This window comes from Hemicordylus capensis, chromosome 4 (assembly GCF_027244095.1).
Source record: "Hemicordylus capensis ecotype Gifberg chromosome 4, rHemCap1.1.pri, whole genome shotgun sequence".
Lineage (NCBI taxonomy): Eukaryota > Metazoa > Chordata > Lepidosauria > Squamata > Cordylidae > Hemicordylus > Hemicordylus capensis.
In genome coordinates, this window is record NC_069660.1 from 49217708 (window position 1) to 49232476 (window position 14769).

The 14769-nt window shown below is 43.1% G+C and overlaps 1 protein-coding gene across 6 annotated transcripts in view; it reads right to left on the reverse strand.

The window, feature by feature from the left end:
• RALGAPB (Ral GTPase activating protein non-catalytic subunit beta) overlaps window positions 1–14769 on the reverse strand; it is a 94519-nt gene that overhangs the window by 13266 nt on the left and 66484 nt on the right. For all 6 annotated transcript variants that reach the window (XM_053245380.1, XM_053245381.1, XM_053245382.1 and 3 more), the window contains 6 exons: window positions 11248–11354; window positions 9060–9212; window positions 8332–8541; window positions 7259–7417; window positions 5870–6035; window positions 4502–4624 (listed from right to left, as the gene is read on the reverse strand). In XM_053245380.1, coding sequence (XP_053101355.1) covers window positions 4502–4624; window positions 5870–6035; window positions 7259–7417; window positions 8332–8541; window positions 9060–9212; window positions 11248–11354 — 918 coding nt within the window. The remainder of the gene's footprint in view (window positions 1–4501; window positions 4625–5869; window positions 6036–7258; window positions 7418–8331; window positions 8542–9059; window positions 9213–11247; window positions 11355–14769) is intronic.

Below are 14769 nucleotides of genomic sequence, written 5' to 3' on the forward strand. Positions count from 1 at the left end.
TTGTGGTAGCAAGCATGACTTGTCCCCTTAGCTAAGCAGGGTCCACCCTGGCTGCATATGAATGGGAGACTAGAAGTGTAAGCACTGCAAGATATTCCCCTCAGGGGATGGAGCCGCTTTGGGAAGAGCAGAAGATTTCAAGTTCCCTCCCTGGTTTCTCCAAGATAGGGCTGAGAGAGATTCCTTCCTGCAACCTTGGAGAAGCTGCTGCCAGTCTGTGAAGACAATACTGAGCTAGATAGACCAATGGTCTGATTCTGTATATGGCAGCTTCCTATGTTGCTATGACAGTTCAAAACAGGCCTGGAAATCAGCAGTTGGGAGACCCTGGTAATCCACATTCAGTTGGAACACCAATAGTAGCCATAGCTGTAGGTGATGCATACACAGCCTTGTGTAGGTCACTGTTGACATACAAGAAGCCATGAGGCTCAAGAGGTGCTGCACAGATCGCACAGTTTGGGTCAGAATTGAGCGGAAGGAGTAAATGGTGTTCCAAATTGTCAGTTGACAGTTTTGAGGGATGAATCAGTGCTTGAGGTCTGCACTGACTACTATTCCTATGTAGGGAAGAGAGCACTGAGGGGACAGGTTGGACTTTCAGTTGACCTGGATGCCCAGGGTGTCCAATAGAGAGAGAACCTCGGCAATATGAACCAAAAGCAGATAGCTGTCGTGTGAGGTGAGTAGCCAACCATCTAAAAAAAGGGGAATATGGATATCCCTTGAGTTTGCAAACGTGCAATGATTGCACTCACACATTTCGTGAAAACACGAGGCAGCATGGACAAGCCTAAAAGGAAGAACTGTGTGATGAAAAACCTGGAACTCCCATGGTGAAGCGTAGAGATTTCCGGTGATGTGGGCAGATGGAAATGTGAAAACAGGTGTCCTTCAGGTCTAGAGAGGCAAACCATTCCTCTCCGGACAGCAGGGGAAGGATTTGCTACTATGTCAGCATCTGAAACCTCCGGGTGTGTATACATTTTTTCAGGGAGCGGAGGCTGCCATCTCTTTTTGGAACTTGAAAATATTGGGAATAAAGCCCTGCCCATTGAGTCTCTGGTGAGACACGTTCTATTAGCTCCATTGGATAAGAGTTATTGTACCTCCAGCTTGAAGTGTAGGAGTTGTGGGGGTATATTTTATCCCCAGGAAGGGAATCAAAGTGAAGAATTCTATGGTGTAGCCAGTGGAGATAAGACGCCAGGGTGCTAAGCTGGATAGAAGGAGTGAGAGCAATGGGCAACGGTACAGAGAAGCAAAATGTTCTGTTTGGAGGCATCTGGGTCTCCGATTCCATTTCGTGCATTGAGAGAAAGCGGTGTTTGGCCCTGAGGGAAAGAAAAATGACAGTCTCTTCGCTCAGATCAATTATAGGGGACCCTAGGCCTCTCAGGCCTATGGAAGCATTGAGAGTAGGAACAAGATGTTGCAGTAGTAAAAGTGAGAGTCTGGGCAGTAAACCTGGACTTCTTGATGCACTCCATTACATCATCTGTTTCTGCGCTGAAAAGGCCATCAAAGGACAAATCCTAAATTTAGTCCTACATATCCTGCTGGAATGAGGAAAAACAAAGCCAGGCATGTCTTTGCAACAAAATAGCACTGGCCAGCATATGGGACTCAGTCTTGGTGAGATGTTTGGCCATACTGAAAGCCTGTTGGTAATATCAGCTGACCTGGAGAACTTGGTCTCTTTGGTAGGAGAGTCTGAAGAGTTGTATGGGACATTATCATCAGGTGAAGTTTCTGAGGAGTCGTCTGTGACAGTGGAATCATTATCAGATTTGGAGGTTGAGTCATAATCCTTATCAAAGAGGCATCTGTCTGGGACAGTAGAAGCATCTGGAGGCGACAAAGGTGCAGCAGGGTCCACAGGTGGAGATGGAGGAACAGGTGAAGATGGAGGAACAGGTGAAAGAAGAGGAGCAGTAGGTTGGGATGGTGGAGGTTGAGGAATAGGAGGAAGATCCATGGGGCACCTGAAGGGAGAGGATCCAGAGGCCTGTCCCTGAGATGCAAAAGACGACTTCAATTTCTTCAACTTCCACAGATGAAATTCTTCATAGCCATAAGGCAGAGAAGGTGAATGACAAAACATCAAGTCTTGAAACCTCAACATCCTGCGGATGTAGCTGGGGTCGAGAGCACCCAGAGAGTTCCAGTAGTCTAAATTTGATATTGAAAGACCTGGCAATGAAAAACTAAATGGTTCCTTCCACTGAGGTGGAAGTTAATAAGGAGAGGCAACAAGTGTCATCTTGGCAGGCAATGAAGTTGTGTCTTCAGCACTCACAGAATCCCAATGCTGGACTTGTCTTTGATATTGAGCCTGTGCAAAGAAAATCCTTTGAAGGTAGAGTCTGACGCAGTCAAAGAGAGTTGAGGATAGAATCAAAGTCTGGCATCATAGGAAAATCCTTTGAGGCCATCGACGTCAACAGAAATCCAGTAACGAAGGCCAGTCGAGTCATGGAGGAAGGACAAAGGGCCCGGTCAACGACAGACAATGATGGTAGGAGAGCTGGACATGGAGAAGGATGAACTGCAGAAGTCAGTGCCAAAATTGGAGCAGTGAAGGAAGCAGATGCCGATGTTGGAGTCTGTAGGACACACAATTTTAAGGGTGGTGTGGAAGATCTATTATTTCAGGAAAAGACGATGATGAGTTGGAACAGATGAGTTGGATAGCAGTAGGTGTTGGCATTGATGGTACTGAAGAACGTAATGGACGCTACAACGCCGAAGACTTCATTGACATGAAGCAATGCTTGACAGTCATAGATGCCCAAGTCAAAGTAGATGGTGTTGAGGCCGGAAGAGAAAGAGGTACAGTCGTTGAAGGAGTCGACTTTGCCCATGTCGACAAGGTCAAAATGTGGGACAACATGGAAGTCTATGATATTGAGGATGCTTTTGGGCATTTCAGGGTTGTTGAAGTTTTGGTGTCCCTGTGCTTTCACTTCTTATAGTGCTTATGGTGGACTTTTTAGGGAGATCCCGTGGCTTCTTAAAAGCACCCGAGGAAGACCTGGATGGAGCCTTAAGAGTTGAACTCTACTTCAAAAGCACTGAAGTTGATGGCATCCAGGTTGGTGGGTGCAAGGTGGTCTCATACAGCGCAGCCTGTAATTGCAACTCTTGACTTCCCTGGGTCTGCTTCGAAAAGGAAAGGAAAATTTTACAGGAGTGAACTATATGTTCTCTTTTAGGCACAAATCGTGCTGGTCAGACAAGGGCAAAGTGCCGTGGCACAAGGAACACCTCTTAAAGGTCTCTCTCGAGTCCATCAGACCGGAGGTGAACAAGTCCAAACATAGGGCAAAGTCAGAGCACTCCAAAAGTCCAAAGCCAAATAACCAAATCCAAATGTTAAGCAACCAACAAAATCAAACACAGTTCAATGGTCAAAAAAGCCAAGTAGTCAATGTACACACCCGTTTGTTTGTTCTAGGAACAGCGGACGAAGGAGTGAATCCTTAAGGAAGCTGCACACTATGGCGGATGGAAAGGAACTGAGGAAAACAGTACTCTATTCCAGACTAGTTAGACCTCATCTGGAGTACTGTTTCAAATTCTGAGCATCCATTTTAAGAAGAATGTAGAAAATGTGAACGAGTTCAGAAGATTGCAATGGAGATGGTCAGGGGTCTGGAAAACAGGCCCTATAAGTAGATTGAAAGAACCTAGAATGTTTAGCCTGAAGACAACTAGGGGAGTGCAGGTGTAACAGCACTCTAAAGGGCTGCCACAAAAAATAATTCAAAGAATTTTCTGCTGCTACAGAGAGCAGGGTTTGTTCTAATGGGCTTAAGTCACAGGAGGATAATTTTGGTTGAACATTAGGAGAAACCTCTTAACAGTAAGAGCAGTTTGACAATGGAGACAATTTCCTAGAGAGATGGTAGGCTCTTCCTTGCTTAAAATTTTCAAAAAGATGCTGGGCTTGCAGATGCAGATGTTGTGAATGCTTTTGCTCTAGACTTCCTGCATTAAGCAGAGGCTTAATCACCTACAATTATTCTGCAACGCACTTCCTAATGAAATTAAGAGTTTCCCCTTTTCTGAATGTTTTTATGAAGAACCTGAAAACATACCTGCTTAGTTTTAGTTTATCCTTTTAAAGCTTGTATTTTTAAATTATTTTGTGTTAATGTTTTAATGGTTTTTAAACTGTGAACTGCTCAGGGACATTTTTTGTATGGGGCGATATAAAAATGTAATAAATAAAATTCATACAAGCTGCCACCACACTCTATGATTCTATGACAAGGGTATGCACTTTTTGCCATGTATAAACTACATAAACATGCAGCAGAAAGCTGGAGACACTTGTGACTTCCTACAATGCATTTCAGCATTAGACACAAAGAAAAGAGAAGCAGACACCTCAAATGTTAAAAGTGGATGCATTTATTTCTGCTACAATATATGATGCAGTCCCAATATAAGTGATGAACTGGCTACAGAACTGACATTCCCCCACCTCCATACTTACTTAAGGACTCCATAGGCGAGGGAACAACAAAAGCTATTTCTGTAAGCGCATCTGCATAATACAGTGCTTTCTTTTGCCCATTGAAGATACTTGCCCCAACATCTTCTGAAGTGATTATTTCATCTGAGAATAAAAGAAACAAAAATGAAACATAAAGGAACGTCTTCCTCCCCAGTTATGTACTTTGCTCATAAAGCAGTGTCTTAAGTGTTTTGAATTCTCCTTCTGCTTCAATATTTACTTTTCCTTCTGTCCCATCAGTCCAGCATCATTAAGCTCCTGCTTTAACTGTCAAAAGGAACTGGGTGCATTGGATGCCCGTTGAGAAGGAGAAAAAAAAAATCATGAAGTATTGTGTTTCGTGCATGTTCTACACCAAGCTCAACCTAAACGAGGTTAGGTGCCCCTGTGTTTCATCCATCACCCACTTGGATGAATATCTACAAAATGCAACTTCCCCCAAGCAACGTTTCCTGCCATAAGCCCTTGGTTCTGACCTCAGCCAGGTCAGATCAGGCAGGAGAATACAGCTGTGGAAGTTGGGTTGGGGGATGACATGATGAAACAAATAGAACAAAGAAACATTGAGGAAAGTCAAAGTAAATGAGATATAAGCAGATATTCTCAGAAAGAAAGAAAGTTTCCCAATCAAAGGAGAATGTTTATTTATTTGATTTCTATACCACCCTCCCCAAAATGGCTCAGGGCGGTTTACACAGAGAAATAATAAATAAATAAGATGGATCCCTGTCCCCAAAGGGCTCACAATCTAAAAGAAACATAAGATGGACACCAGCAACAGTCACTGGAGGTACTGTGCTGGGGGTGGATAGGGCCAGTTACTCTTCCTCTGATAAATAAAGAGAATCACCACGCTAAAAGGTGCCTCTTTGCCAAGTTAGCAGGTTCCTAACAAAGTAACTGCTTTGCCAAGTTCCTAACATAGTAACCACTGCGGCAGTCAATGAAGAGCTAGCAGAGAATGGGTGCAAGCCAGTCCTATGGAGGTGGATGGTGACAGGGTGGTGGTGGTTAGTGCCAAAAAAACTCTGTGGTAAAGCTCTAGAGGATTCCCAATGGGGTACTTACTAATCAAGTGCGAAAACCCAAGAACATAGTTGCACAGACCACAAAAAACAAGAGGAAATGTGAATGCAAAGATCAATACATCAGGTCAAACTATATATGAGGATGCTTCTATGCTTGAAGGTGTCTTATATTCAAAGCTTTTGAGAATAAGATCTGTGTTAAGTACAAAGTGAACAGACTTGAAAGAAAACAATATTGTAGCAAAAGCTCTTAAGATGAAGGATATTTTAATGGCACAAGGTATTAAAGCAGACTGAACTCTCCACAAAAGCCCCTCACCTTGATCAGATCCCTCTTCCTCACAGAAGCTGTTAATGGACCAGCTTGTTGAAACATGTCCTGTCCATCCAGGGTGTTTCCCCACATCAACTGACCAGCCAAGAGAGAGCAGGAACTCTAGGAAGTGTGGCTGAACATTTCTGGAAGACTCTACATTCTTCAAGATCTGGAAGAAGTGACCAACATTGCAGGAAGCACAGAAAGCAATATATGTAATATTTTATTTAAATTATTTTTAAAGACTGGGGAAAGAAGGCAACACAAAACTAAATGACATGCTACCCTGCAGTATCAATCCATCTAATTAGCACAGCAGATTCGAAGGGAACTGGCTGTACTGTACATATTTTCTGTATCAATCAGAAATGTAGTCCAGGACTGTGTGCATACTAGAATTCCATTCAAGCATGTAAAAAGTACATAATGTGTTATTTCTGCAGAATTTGGATTTCTGAATCACCCTGCTTTCCTTCTTATTTTTTAAAAATATGTTTTCTAAAGCCTTTATGGTGGTGAAGATTTATTATTTAGAATATTTTTATTTCCTACTTTTCAACAACAACAAAAGTCTCAATGTGGTTTACATAGAAAATGGAATGAGAAGATGGTTCCCTGTTCCAAAGGGGCTCACAATCTAAAAAGAAATGCAAGGAGACACCAGCACCCACTGAGGGGATGCTGTGCTGGGGTCAAATAGGGACAGTTGCTCTCTTCCTGCTAAATGTAAGAGTCAACATTTTAAGATGAGCCTTTTTGTTCAGTTAGCAGGCATATGTCTGATATGTTTGCAAGATAGGAGCATATTTTTTGTGATTTTTGAGGGTGATTTTTTTTAAACTTGTGAAACACTACAAAGTGCCACATACATGGGGGAGGATGGTCCAGTTCAGACATAACATGGTGTCTGGCTTTGCATGGAATTCCCTAGCCTTGGGGACATGGACATGCACCCTTTCCTCCCTTCTGCGCACAAGGGGAGGAAGGATTCTATATCTGATCCTGTCTTAAAAGAAGCCAAGGATCTCTCATTACATCTCAACCGGTAACCCTGCCTTATTCTAGCCACAGCTTTGACTAAACCAGGATCTGAAATGAACATGTGCCCAAGGCTAGTGGCTGTCACATGAAGTCAGGATTCAATCATAGCTCCACGTGATGACTGAACTAGGCAGATGTGAATGTAAATCTTAGATTGCGCTAGATAGTACCAGGAAACTGTGACATCTCCCATCACAACACAATGCTATCCAGCTTTCGAGGTTTAAGAAGAATTTATCAATAATACTCTTGTATGCTAGTTGCACAAGATTATGCACTGCTGCATTTTCTATTGTATTCTCTCACCAATCGGTAATGTTTACTGTAAGAGCTAACCAGCATATCACTTACTTCTTGACTTGTTTTTTGGCCTGCCTTCATGTAGAAAACAAACACGGTATCAAAAGGACGACAGGGCAGCAGATCCAGGTAGCCAATGTCATCAAAAAACCCAGGTTGTGAAGAATCAAGTGCAATCAGGTGAGGAGGTAGTCTGCTGTTAGCAGGTTCCTAACCAAACAAAGCAGCAACTCAGATTTAATACTTCAACACAACCTCCTTCTGTGGCTTTCTGTGGATAAGTCTTTAACATTTATTGATATACAATACATTTGCCAAGTAAGATTCACTAATCTGGAGAAGAGTTTGCATCAGTAGTCCCGACACATGGCCTAAAATCACATGATATAACCAGTGCTGAAGCTAAGCAGGCTTACATCTGGCAAGTGCCTGAATGGAAGACCACCTGGGAATGCTATGTAAACCATCTGGAGCTCTATGGAGGAAGAGCAAGATATGTGCACATTCAAGGAAAACCAGGCTAACAAGAACATCCCCCTAAGCTTCAAGTAGGCGGAGTCTTGTTTTAACTAACCAATTATCTGTCTTGCCTTGGAGCTTATGGAAGGATAACCCAGGAGTGTGCTCGGTTCCAGTAACACAGAAACCTCATTTTAAAACTTGAAACATAAAGCCTAAGACATAAAAAAGGGTCTCAATCATCATAGAACCCCAATTTTCAATCCTATAAGATAGCAAGAGCTTTACAGTTTCAAACAGTTAATTTATTCTGGGAAAAGTCTATTAATGGTATAATGTTCTGCTTTTACAGGCATAGCTATAATTGAACAAGACGGAGTGGGGGAGACAAATGTCCCTAATCCCTGAGGGAGGGGGGGACTACCAGCTGAGTGGCTTTCCCTCTTCTGCCTTTCTGAAAAAGATGACTGAGAAGTGGGAGGTCAGGGGCCTATCTTTACTTTTTGCCCCAGGGTCCACTTCAACCTTGCTACGCCCCTGTCTGTTTTACTATACAGCTCTATGTAATGTAGACAATAAGCTGCTGGAGCTAAAAATAATAAATAATATTAACAAATACGGGCAGTGTTTGAAGCAAACAGTATACAAGCGAAGTCTCCAACCACCTTCAATGCTTCTAGTGACAGAAATCCAAAGTGAGAGAGGAAGAGACGAGCTGTCTGGAATTCCTGTGCAGGAGGTGGTGGTTTACACTCTGTGACTGGATCAGGGAAATTCTTCCTCCTCCATTCTTCTTCCATCTGCTGATCTATAGACTTCTCATAAAGAACTTGCTGATCCATACCATTTCTCAGCTTCTCATGCCGCTCCTCCAGCTGAAATATATTTAACACCCTCATTTCTTTCAGACATTGAAAACTGCTGAGTGCAGTAGCAGCCTACAAAGAACAGCAGCACCTCCTTTGCCAAGCCAAACAGAACTCAAGCAGAATGCCTGGAAAGCTGCTGCTGCAATTTTGCTGAAACTTTCTAATAAAATTCTGACCACTGAGGTTCTTCAACTACTAGAAGCACCTGTTGCTCAGAACCTGCACTTTGACACTGCTACTAAAGAAAGGTTGCAATAAATGTTAAGAGGACCAAGACTGACTTTTCATTCTCACAGGAAAAGGATATTCGATCCCAATCAGGCATCCGTTTACTGGAAAAAAAATCTGCTTCAACAACAGTTTACATAGTTTAATTATCCAGAGTTTTAGTGGATAGAGCTGTATATGAATAAAGGCAGTTGAAGTTACTGAAGGGATCTCACTACCTCTTAACTGGAGAATGCATAACAGAATTTGCTGAGCAAAATGCACAGGAAATAATCAAAACAGTATAAACCTCTTACTTCCTCAGTAACAATTTCATGCAAGTCTGGAATGCTCAGGTCAGCTTTCACAAAAGGAATCTTGTCTACTTCCTCAGGAAATGGCCGGTGTTTCACACTATATTTGATTCCAACATCATTTTTAGGTGCAGGACGAGGTTCAGGGGCAAACATCTGTTTCAAAAAAGGGAATAACCTTACTTAACATATGCCACATATTACATATTTATTCAATAGCAATAATTTATAGTTAAAGCAGGTACCCAGAGTTCAGGTATTTTTTAGGTTGAGTAGTTCTAAGCTATTACTAAAGCAACACAATATCATTTACTAATGATATTAAATATTTATATTAATAATAGCATTACTAATTATATCAAATACTTAAATTCACTGATGATTTTTGCCTCGCAAATTAAAGATCCTGCTTTGATTCTGTTACTCTCTGCCTGGCCCTAACTCGGAAATTATTTCAAATCAGACAACAGAGATCAAAGCAGGAAGAGATAAAAAGCTATAGATCTAGAGAGAGTTCCACTTTTAACACCTTTGTGAACAAGAGCGCATGCTGACAAGTCACACCCATGCCTGAAGATATATGCATTTATATGAGCATACACATGGGTACTAAGATCAAAGGAGGTTCCTCTGAGGGTGCCACCAGTGCCGCGCTCTACACCGGCTCTATAGGTACCCTTTGAAGGCTTCAATATCACTATGCCTTAAAGGGCCGGAGCGCCTAAATGGAGGTAAAGATTCTTCCATGGGCCTACTGCACAGGTGCAGAAGACCCAGTTGTGAGGGATCATGGATCCTCACTGAGATCGTAAGTCCTTTAAGCAACTGGTTTTTCATCTGGTGATGACTCAGAGGCAAATCTTCTCTATAGTTGCCCCAGGGCTGTGGAACACCCTTCCTGTTGAAATTAGAGCTGCTCTATCCTTGATGGCTTTTAGGAAACAACTAAATACAAACCTATTCAGCCAGGCTTTTAGCTGAATATTTACTAAGGTTTTTGTTTTGTTTGTTTTAAACATTTTAAAAGTGAATTCTGTATATGTTTTTATTTTTGTTTTAAACTTTTGATTGTTTTTACTTGTTTGTTATCCACCTTGATACTTTTCTAGTAGGCAACATACAAATTATTAGATATATAAAATAAAAATATTCCTATATTAAGTTTACAGAAATCTTCAGATATAGACGTAACAGCCACCAACTCTAAATGATATGAAAGTGGCTCTAAAGATTCCTTGGCAGCTATACTGTTTGACTTACTCTTGTTTTAAGCAGTGTTACTAGTTTTTCAAAATAAGTCACAGCACAGCAAGCATTAATATTTTACAATATATTATGGAATCTTTGGGGATATGGGTAAGTGGTATTCCTCCCACTTAAGGAAGATTATCAGATTTTTAAAATGCCGAGGAGAAGTCTTTTATTTTAGTTTGATGTATTTACTTGGCACATCATAGACCCAAACTAAACAATTCAATGTTCACTACAAATCACAATGCATGCTTCCAACTATAGCTAGGCTTGCAGAATACAGCTGGACCTCGTTATCCACGGATTCACATATCCATGGTCGGGGGAAAAACACCTGACTTCAGCATATGTGAGGAAAGAAAAATGGCTCCCGTCTTTGTAAAAAAAATGGGGGGGGGGACAAACGCCAATTAGAGGCATGACAGCACGACTAAGAAAGGAGCAGCAGAGCACAGTAAGAAGCTCCCCACAAAATTTGGCTGACTGGGAACCTAACCCCCGCGATCCCATAGCCCCAATAACTCAATATTTGCAGTTTCCATATCTGCAGCTGCAGCCCGGAACGGAATCCCTGCAAATGTCAAGGTTCTCCTGTATAGACTCCTACTTTTAGATATTCTAAAGTTACACAGAGGTTACAAAAACCATAACAAGAGCAGCAGGAAGGTAAAGGAACAGAAGGATAATCTGTCCTCTTGTAATTCAGGCCTTTGCCATGAATAAATTGCTGTTCTCTAAAGGACACCTCAGAGCTGTGCATAGTCAGGATTGTGGAATATTCAATGCTGCACTAAATCTGAATGGAAATACAAAGAAAATAAAATTGCACTAAAGGTTGTAACTCATTACATTCAACAATACTGTAAGATGGACACTTCTTTGAGCATCTTACAAGTTTTTCACTTTAGCAAAGGATTTCACTATAAGCTTTGAGAAAGACCTTTTGATTTGATTTGGCTCCCCTCGGCAAAAGGCAAAGCTGCTGGGCCCACGCATGTCTTCCAGACATCCCACGGATGAGAATTGTGACTGAAGGAAAGAAGTCATCTGAAGGAGTAAAAAACAAACAAAACCGCTGCATGAATGGAAGTTTCCTAATAAATGAGAAGTGGCAAAACAAATATGAAACTATGCTTATGGAAGCAGCTGTGGTAAATGGTACCTTAACATTTTCAAGCTCAATGAACCAGTCAGATTTCTAAGTGAGGGTGTGAACCTGCCTTTTCTGTGCAGGGTGTCATTAGTACCCTCTTCATCACAGGTTTGTAACTAAAGAGGGGCTAGGAAGGCTTGCTAACTTTCTTGCTGGACAAAGGGAGATGGAAGGGATTAGTAGACTGGCCCACAATGTCTCCAAGACAGAATAGGCCCATAGTTAATAGTGTTTTATGAAGTTCCCAAGTGCTCAGAGCCAGGGCAAACCTTGACTCTAGAGTTTCAGCTAGAGCAGGGCTGCACAACTTCAGCCCTCCCGAAGATGTTGGACTATAACTTTCATCATATCTAGCTATTGGCTGCTGGGGATGGTGGGAGTTGTAGTCCAACAACACTGGAGAGTTAAAGTTGTACAGCCCTTAGCTAAAGTAACTAGAATTAAACTGAATATCTGCAAACCACTAAAAAAAAAGAAAAGTGGGGTATGGCTTTGTCAAAACTTCAGTACCAAACTAGGGAGAGCAAGTGCAACATAGTGGCCAAGGGTGAATTATGAACCAGGAAGCATCGATTTCAAAATGTTCCTCTTTCACAAAGCTATTAGGAGACCTTCAGGCAGCACCCCTCAGCCACCCTCCCATTTGCAATAGGAGATTAATAAATCTGATTTATCATTTAGGATGGTTGCAAGATTACTAAAATAACGTAGATGGGTTTAGATGACATGGAAAAAGCCAAACCTGAGTTCAAGAATAAGCCCAGCTTCCAGTGGGGGACAGGGGAACAAATAAACCAATATTGATCATGTCGTGAGAATCCGCTGATATTGTTTCCCCCCACACTAACCATAGTTCCAGAGCTGATATCTGTACCCAACTTCAAGAAAAGGTTGCTCACCTGTAACTGATGATCTGGAAGAGATCCGTCGACATCCATAAGAATGGGTTCTGCGCCTGCGCAGAGACCACATGGTACCCATGCCTCAGCTTGTTGAGGCATCCAAGCCCCGCCCCAATGCTGGCAGCGTGCTATTTAAGGGCAGGCTGGGCGCCATCTTCCTCAGTTCTTTGGATGACCGCCGTGAAGGATGACCATCCAGTTACGAAGCTGAGTTCATCAAAGAGGTATCTGGATCGGAAAATGGCCTACACACCATTACGCACCTAGAGTAGCCCTACTGCAGAGGGGTCGAAGGATCTCTTCCAGATCATCAGTTACAGGTGAGCAACCTGTTTATCTGGATTGAGATCCATCGAGATCCATAAGAATGGGTGTTTAGCCAGCTATCCCAAGGAGGAGGGAGCAGTAGTTGCTATTGTAACACCCTTTTAAGAACACTTCTCCCAAAGTTAGCCTCTGCAGCAGAGCGCACATCCAGCGCGTAATGCTTCACAAAGGGTATCTCTCTGTGGACCACGTCGCAGCTTTGCAAATGTCCTTGAAAGATATGCCCGAAAGGTGTGCGGCCGAGGAAGCATAGGCACGGGTTGAATGGGACTTGATAGCTTCAGGGGGCAATTTGCCCTGTAAGTGATAGGTAAATTTGATGAGTTCGACCAGCCATGAGGATAATCTCTGCCTGGTGATGTTGATGCCTTTTTTAGAGCCCTTGTAAGCCACGAAAAGGCGTGGAGATGTGCGAAAGTCTTTAGTTCTATCCAGGTAGTATAGTAACGCCCTGCGAACATCTAGTGAGTGCATAGATCGTTCCAATGCGGTTGAAGAGTTCATGAAGAACGTGGGGAGGACTATATCCTGGTTCAGATGAAAGTCTGAAACAACTTTGGGTAAGAAATTATGGTCCAGACGCATCAAGACCTTTTCTGGAAAGAATCTAGTGAAGGGTGGATCCACTATCAGTGCAGTCAGTTCACTAACTCGGCGTGCTGTCGTTATGGCGACCAGGAATGCAGTTTTCAAGGTAATGAGCTTCAGGGGTGAAGAGGTCATGGGCTCGAAAGGAGTCTGAGTTAGTGATGAGAGAACCAGGGAGATGCTCCAAGGTTGGACTGGAGCTCGAATGGGTGGATATACATTAGAAAGCCCCTTTAGGAATGCTTTACTTTGTGGATGTGAGAACAAAGTCTTCCCTTCCCAGCCAGGATGTTTTGATGAAAGTGCTGCCAGGTGGACTTTCAAGGAGACGTTAGCCAGGCCTTGAGACTTCAAGGTGGTCAGATAAAGAAGAATATCTCGTACAGAAGCTCGCATGGGGAGGAACCCATGTGTTCTTGCATAAATCTTGCATATGCACCATTTGCTTGAGTAGTTGCATCTGGTGGAAGACTTGCGCTGATTGAGCAGGATATGGTCTAACATCCGATTAGCCAGGTGGTGAGACGGAAAGTCTGCACATCTGGGTTGAAGACCACTCCGTTGTCTTGGGATAGGAGATCTGGTACTGGAGGGAGATGACGAAAATGACCCTGTGATAGTTTGAGTACTTGAGGAAATCATGGCTGGTGGGGCCACCAAGGCGTTATCAGAATCCCCGAAGGAGGTGAGGCCAGTAGCCGAGCAACCACCTGTTTGATTATCGGATGTGGAGGAAACATGTAAAGTATCTCCCGGGACCATTCCAGTTGGAAAGCATCTCCCAGGGACTGGGGATCGTGTCCCGCCCTCGAGCAGTAACGTAAACATTTTGTGTTCAAGGCAGACGCGAAGAGGTCTATGGTCGGCTGAACCCAGCGGTGGAAGAGGGAAGCTATACAGCTCTCTTTGAGGGGACCATTCATGGTGACATTCCAGCAGAAACACACGACTGAGGTCATCGGCCAGAACATTGTCTAGGCCCTTGATATGTATCACCATGGGTGTGACTTGATGTCGGATACACCAATGACACAGTTGAACACTTAGGGCACACAAGCTTCGAGACACAGTCCCACCTTGGCGACTGATGTATGCTAGGGCTGTTGTATTGTCAAGTTGCACCTGTACCACTTGGTTGTGGACGAGCGGCAGAAAAGCTTGTTGTGCCTGGAAAACTGCCAGTAATTCTAGAAAATTGATATGGAGCTGGGACTGAGTCCGAGACCACTTCCCTTGCGTTCGATGACCACTGCAGTGAGCACCCCAACCAAGGAGAGATGCGTCGGTTGTCAGCCAAACTGCAGGAGATGGAGCCTTGAAGTGAATTCCACTCAGAAGGTTTCTTGGGGTTGCCCACCAGGTAAGCGATCTCAGAATTTGTAGAGGCAGCTCTAAGTGTTTCCGTGGGTCATCCCGGATGGGATGGAAGATGGACAGGAACCACAGTTGGAGTTTTCGCATCTTCAGGCGAGTGTAAGGAACCACTGCTGTG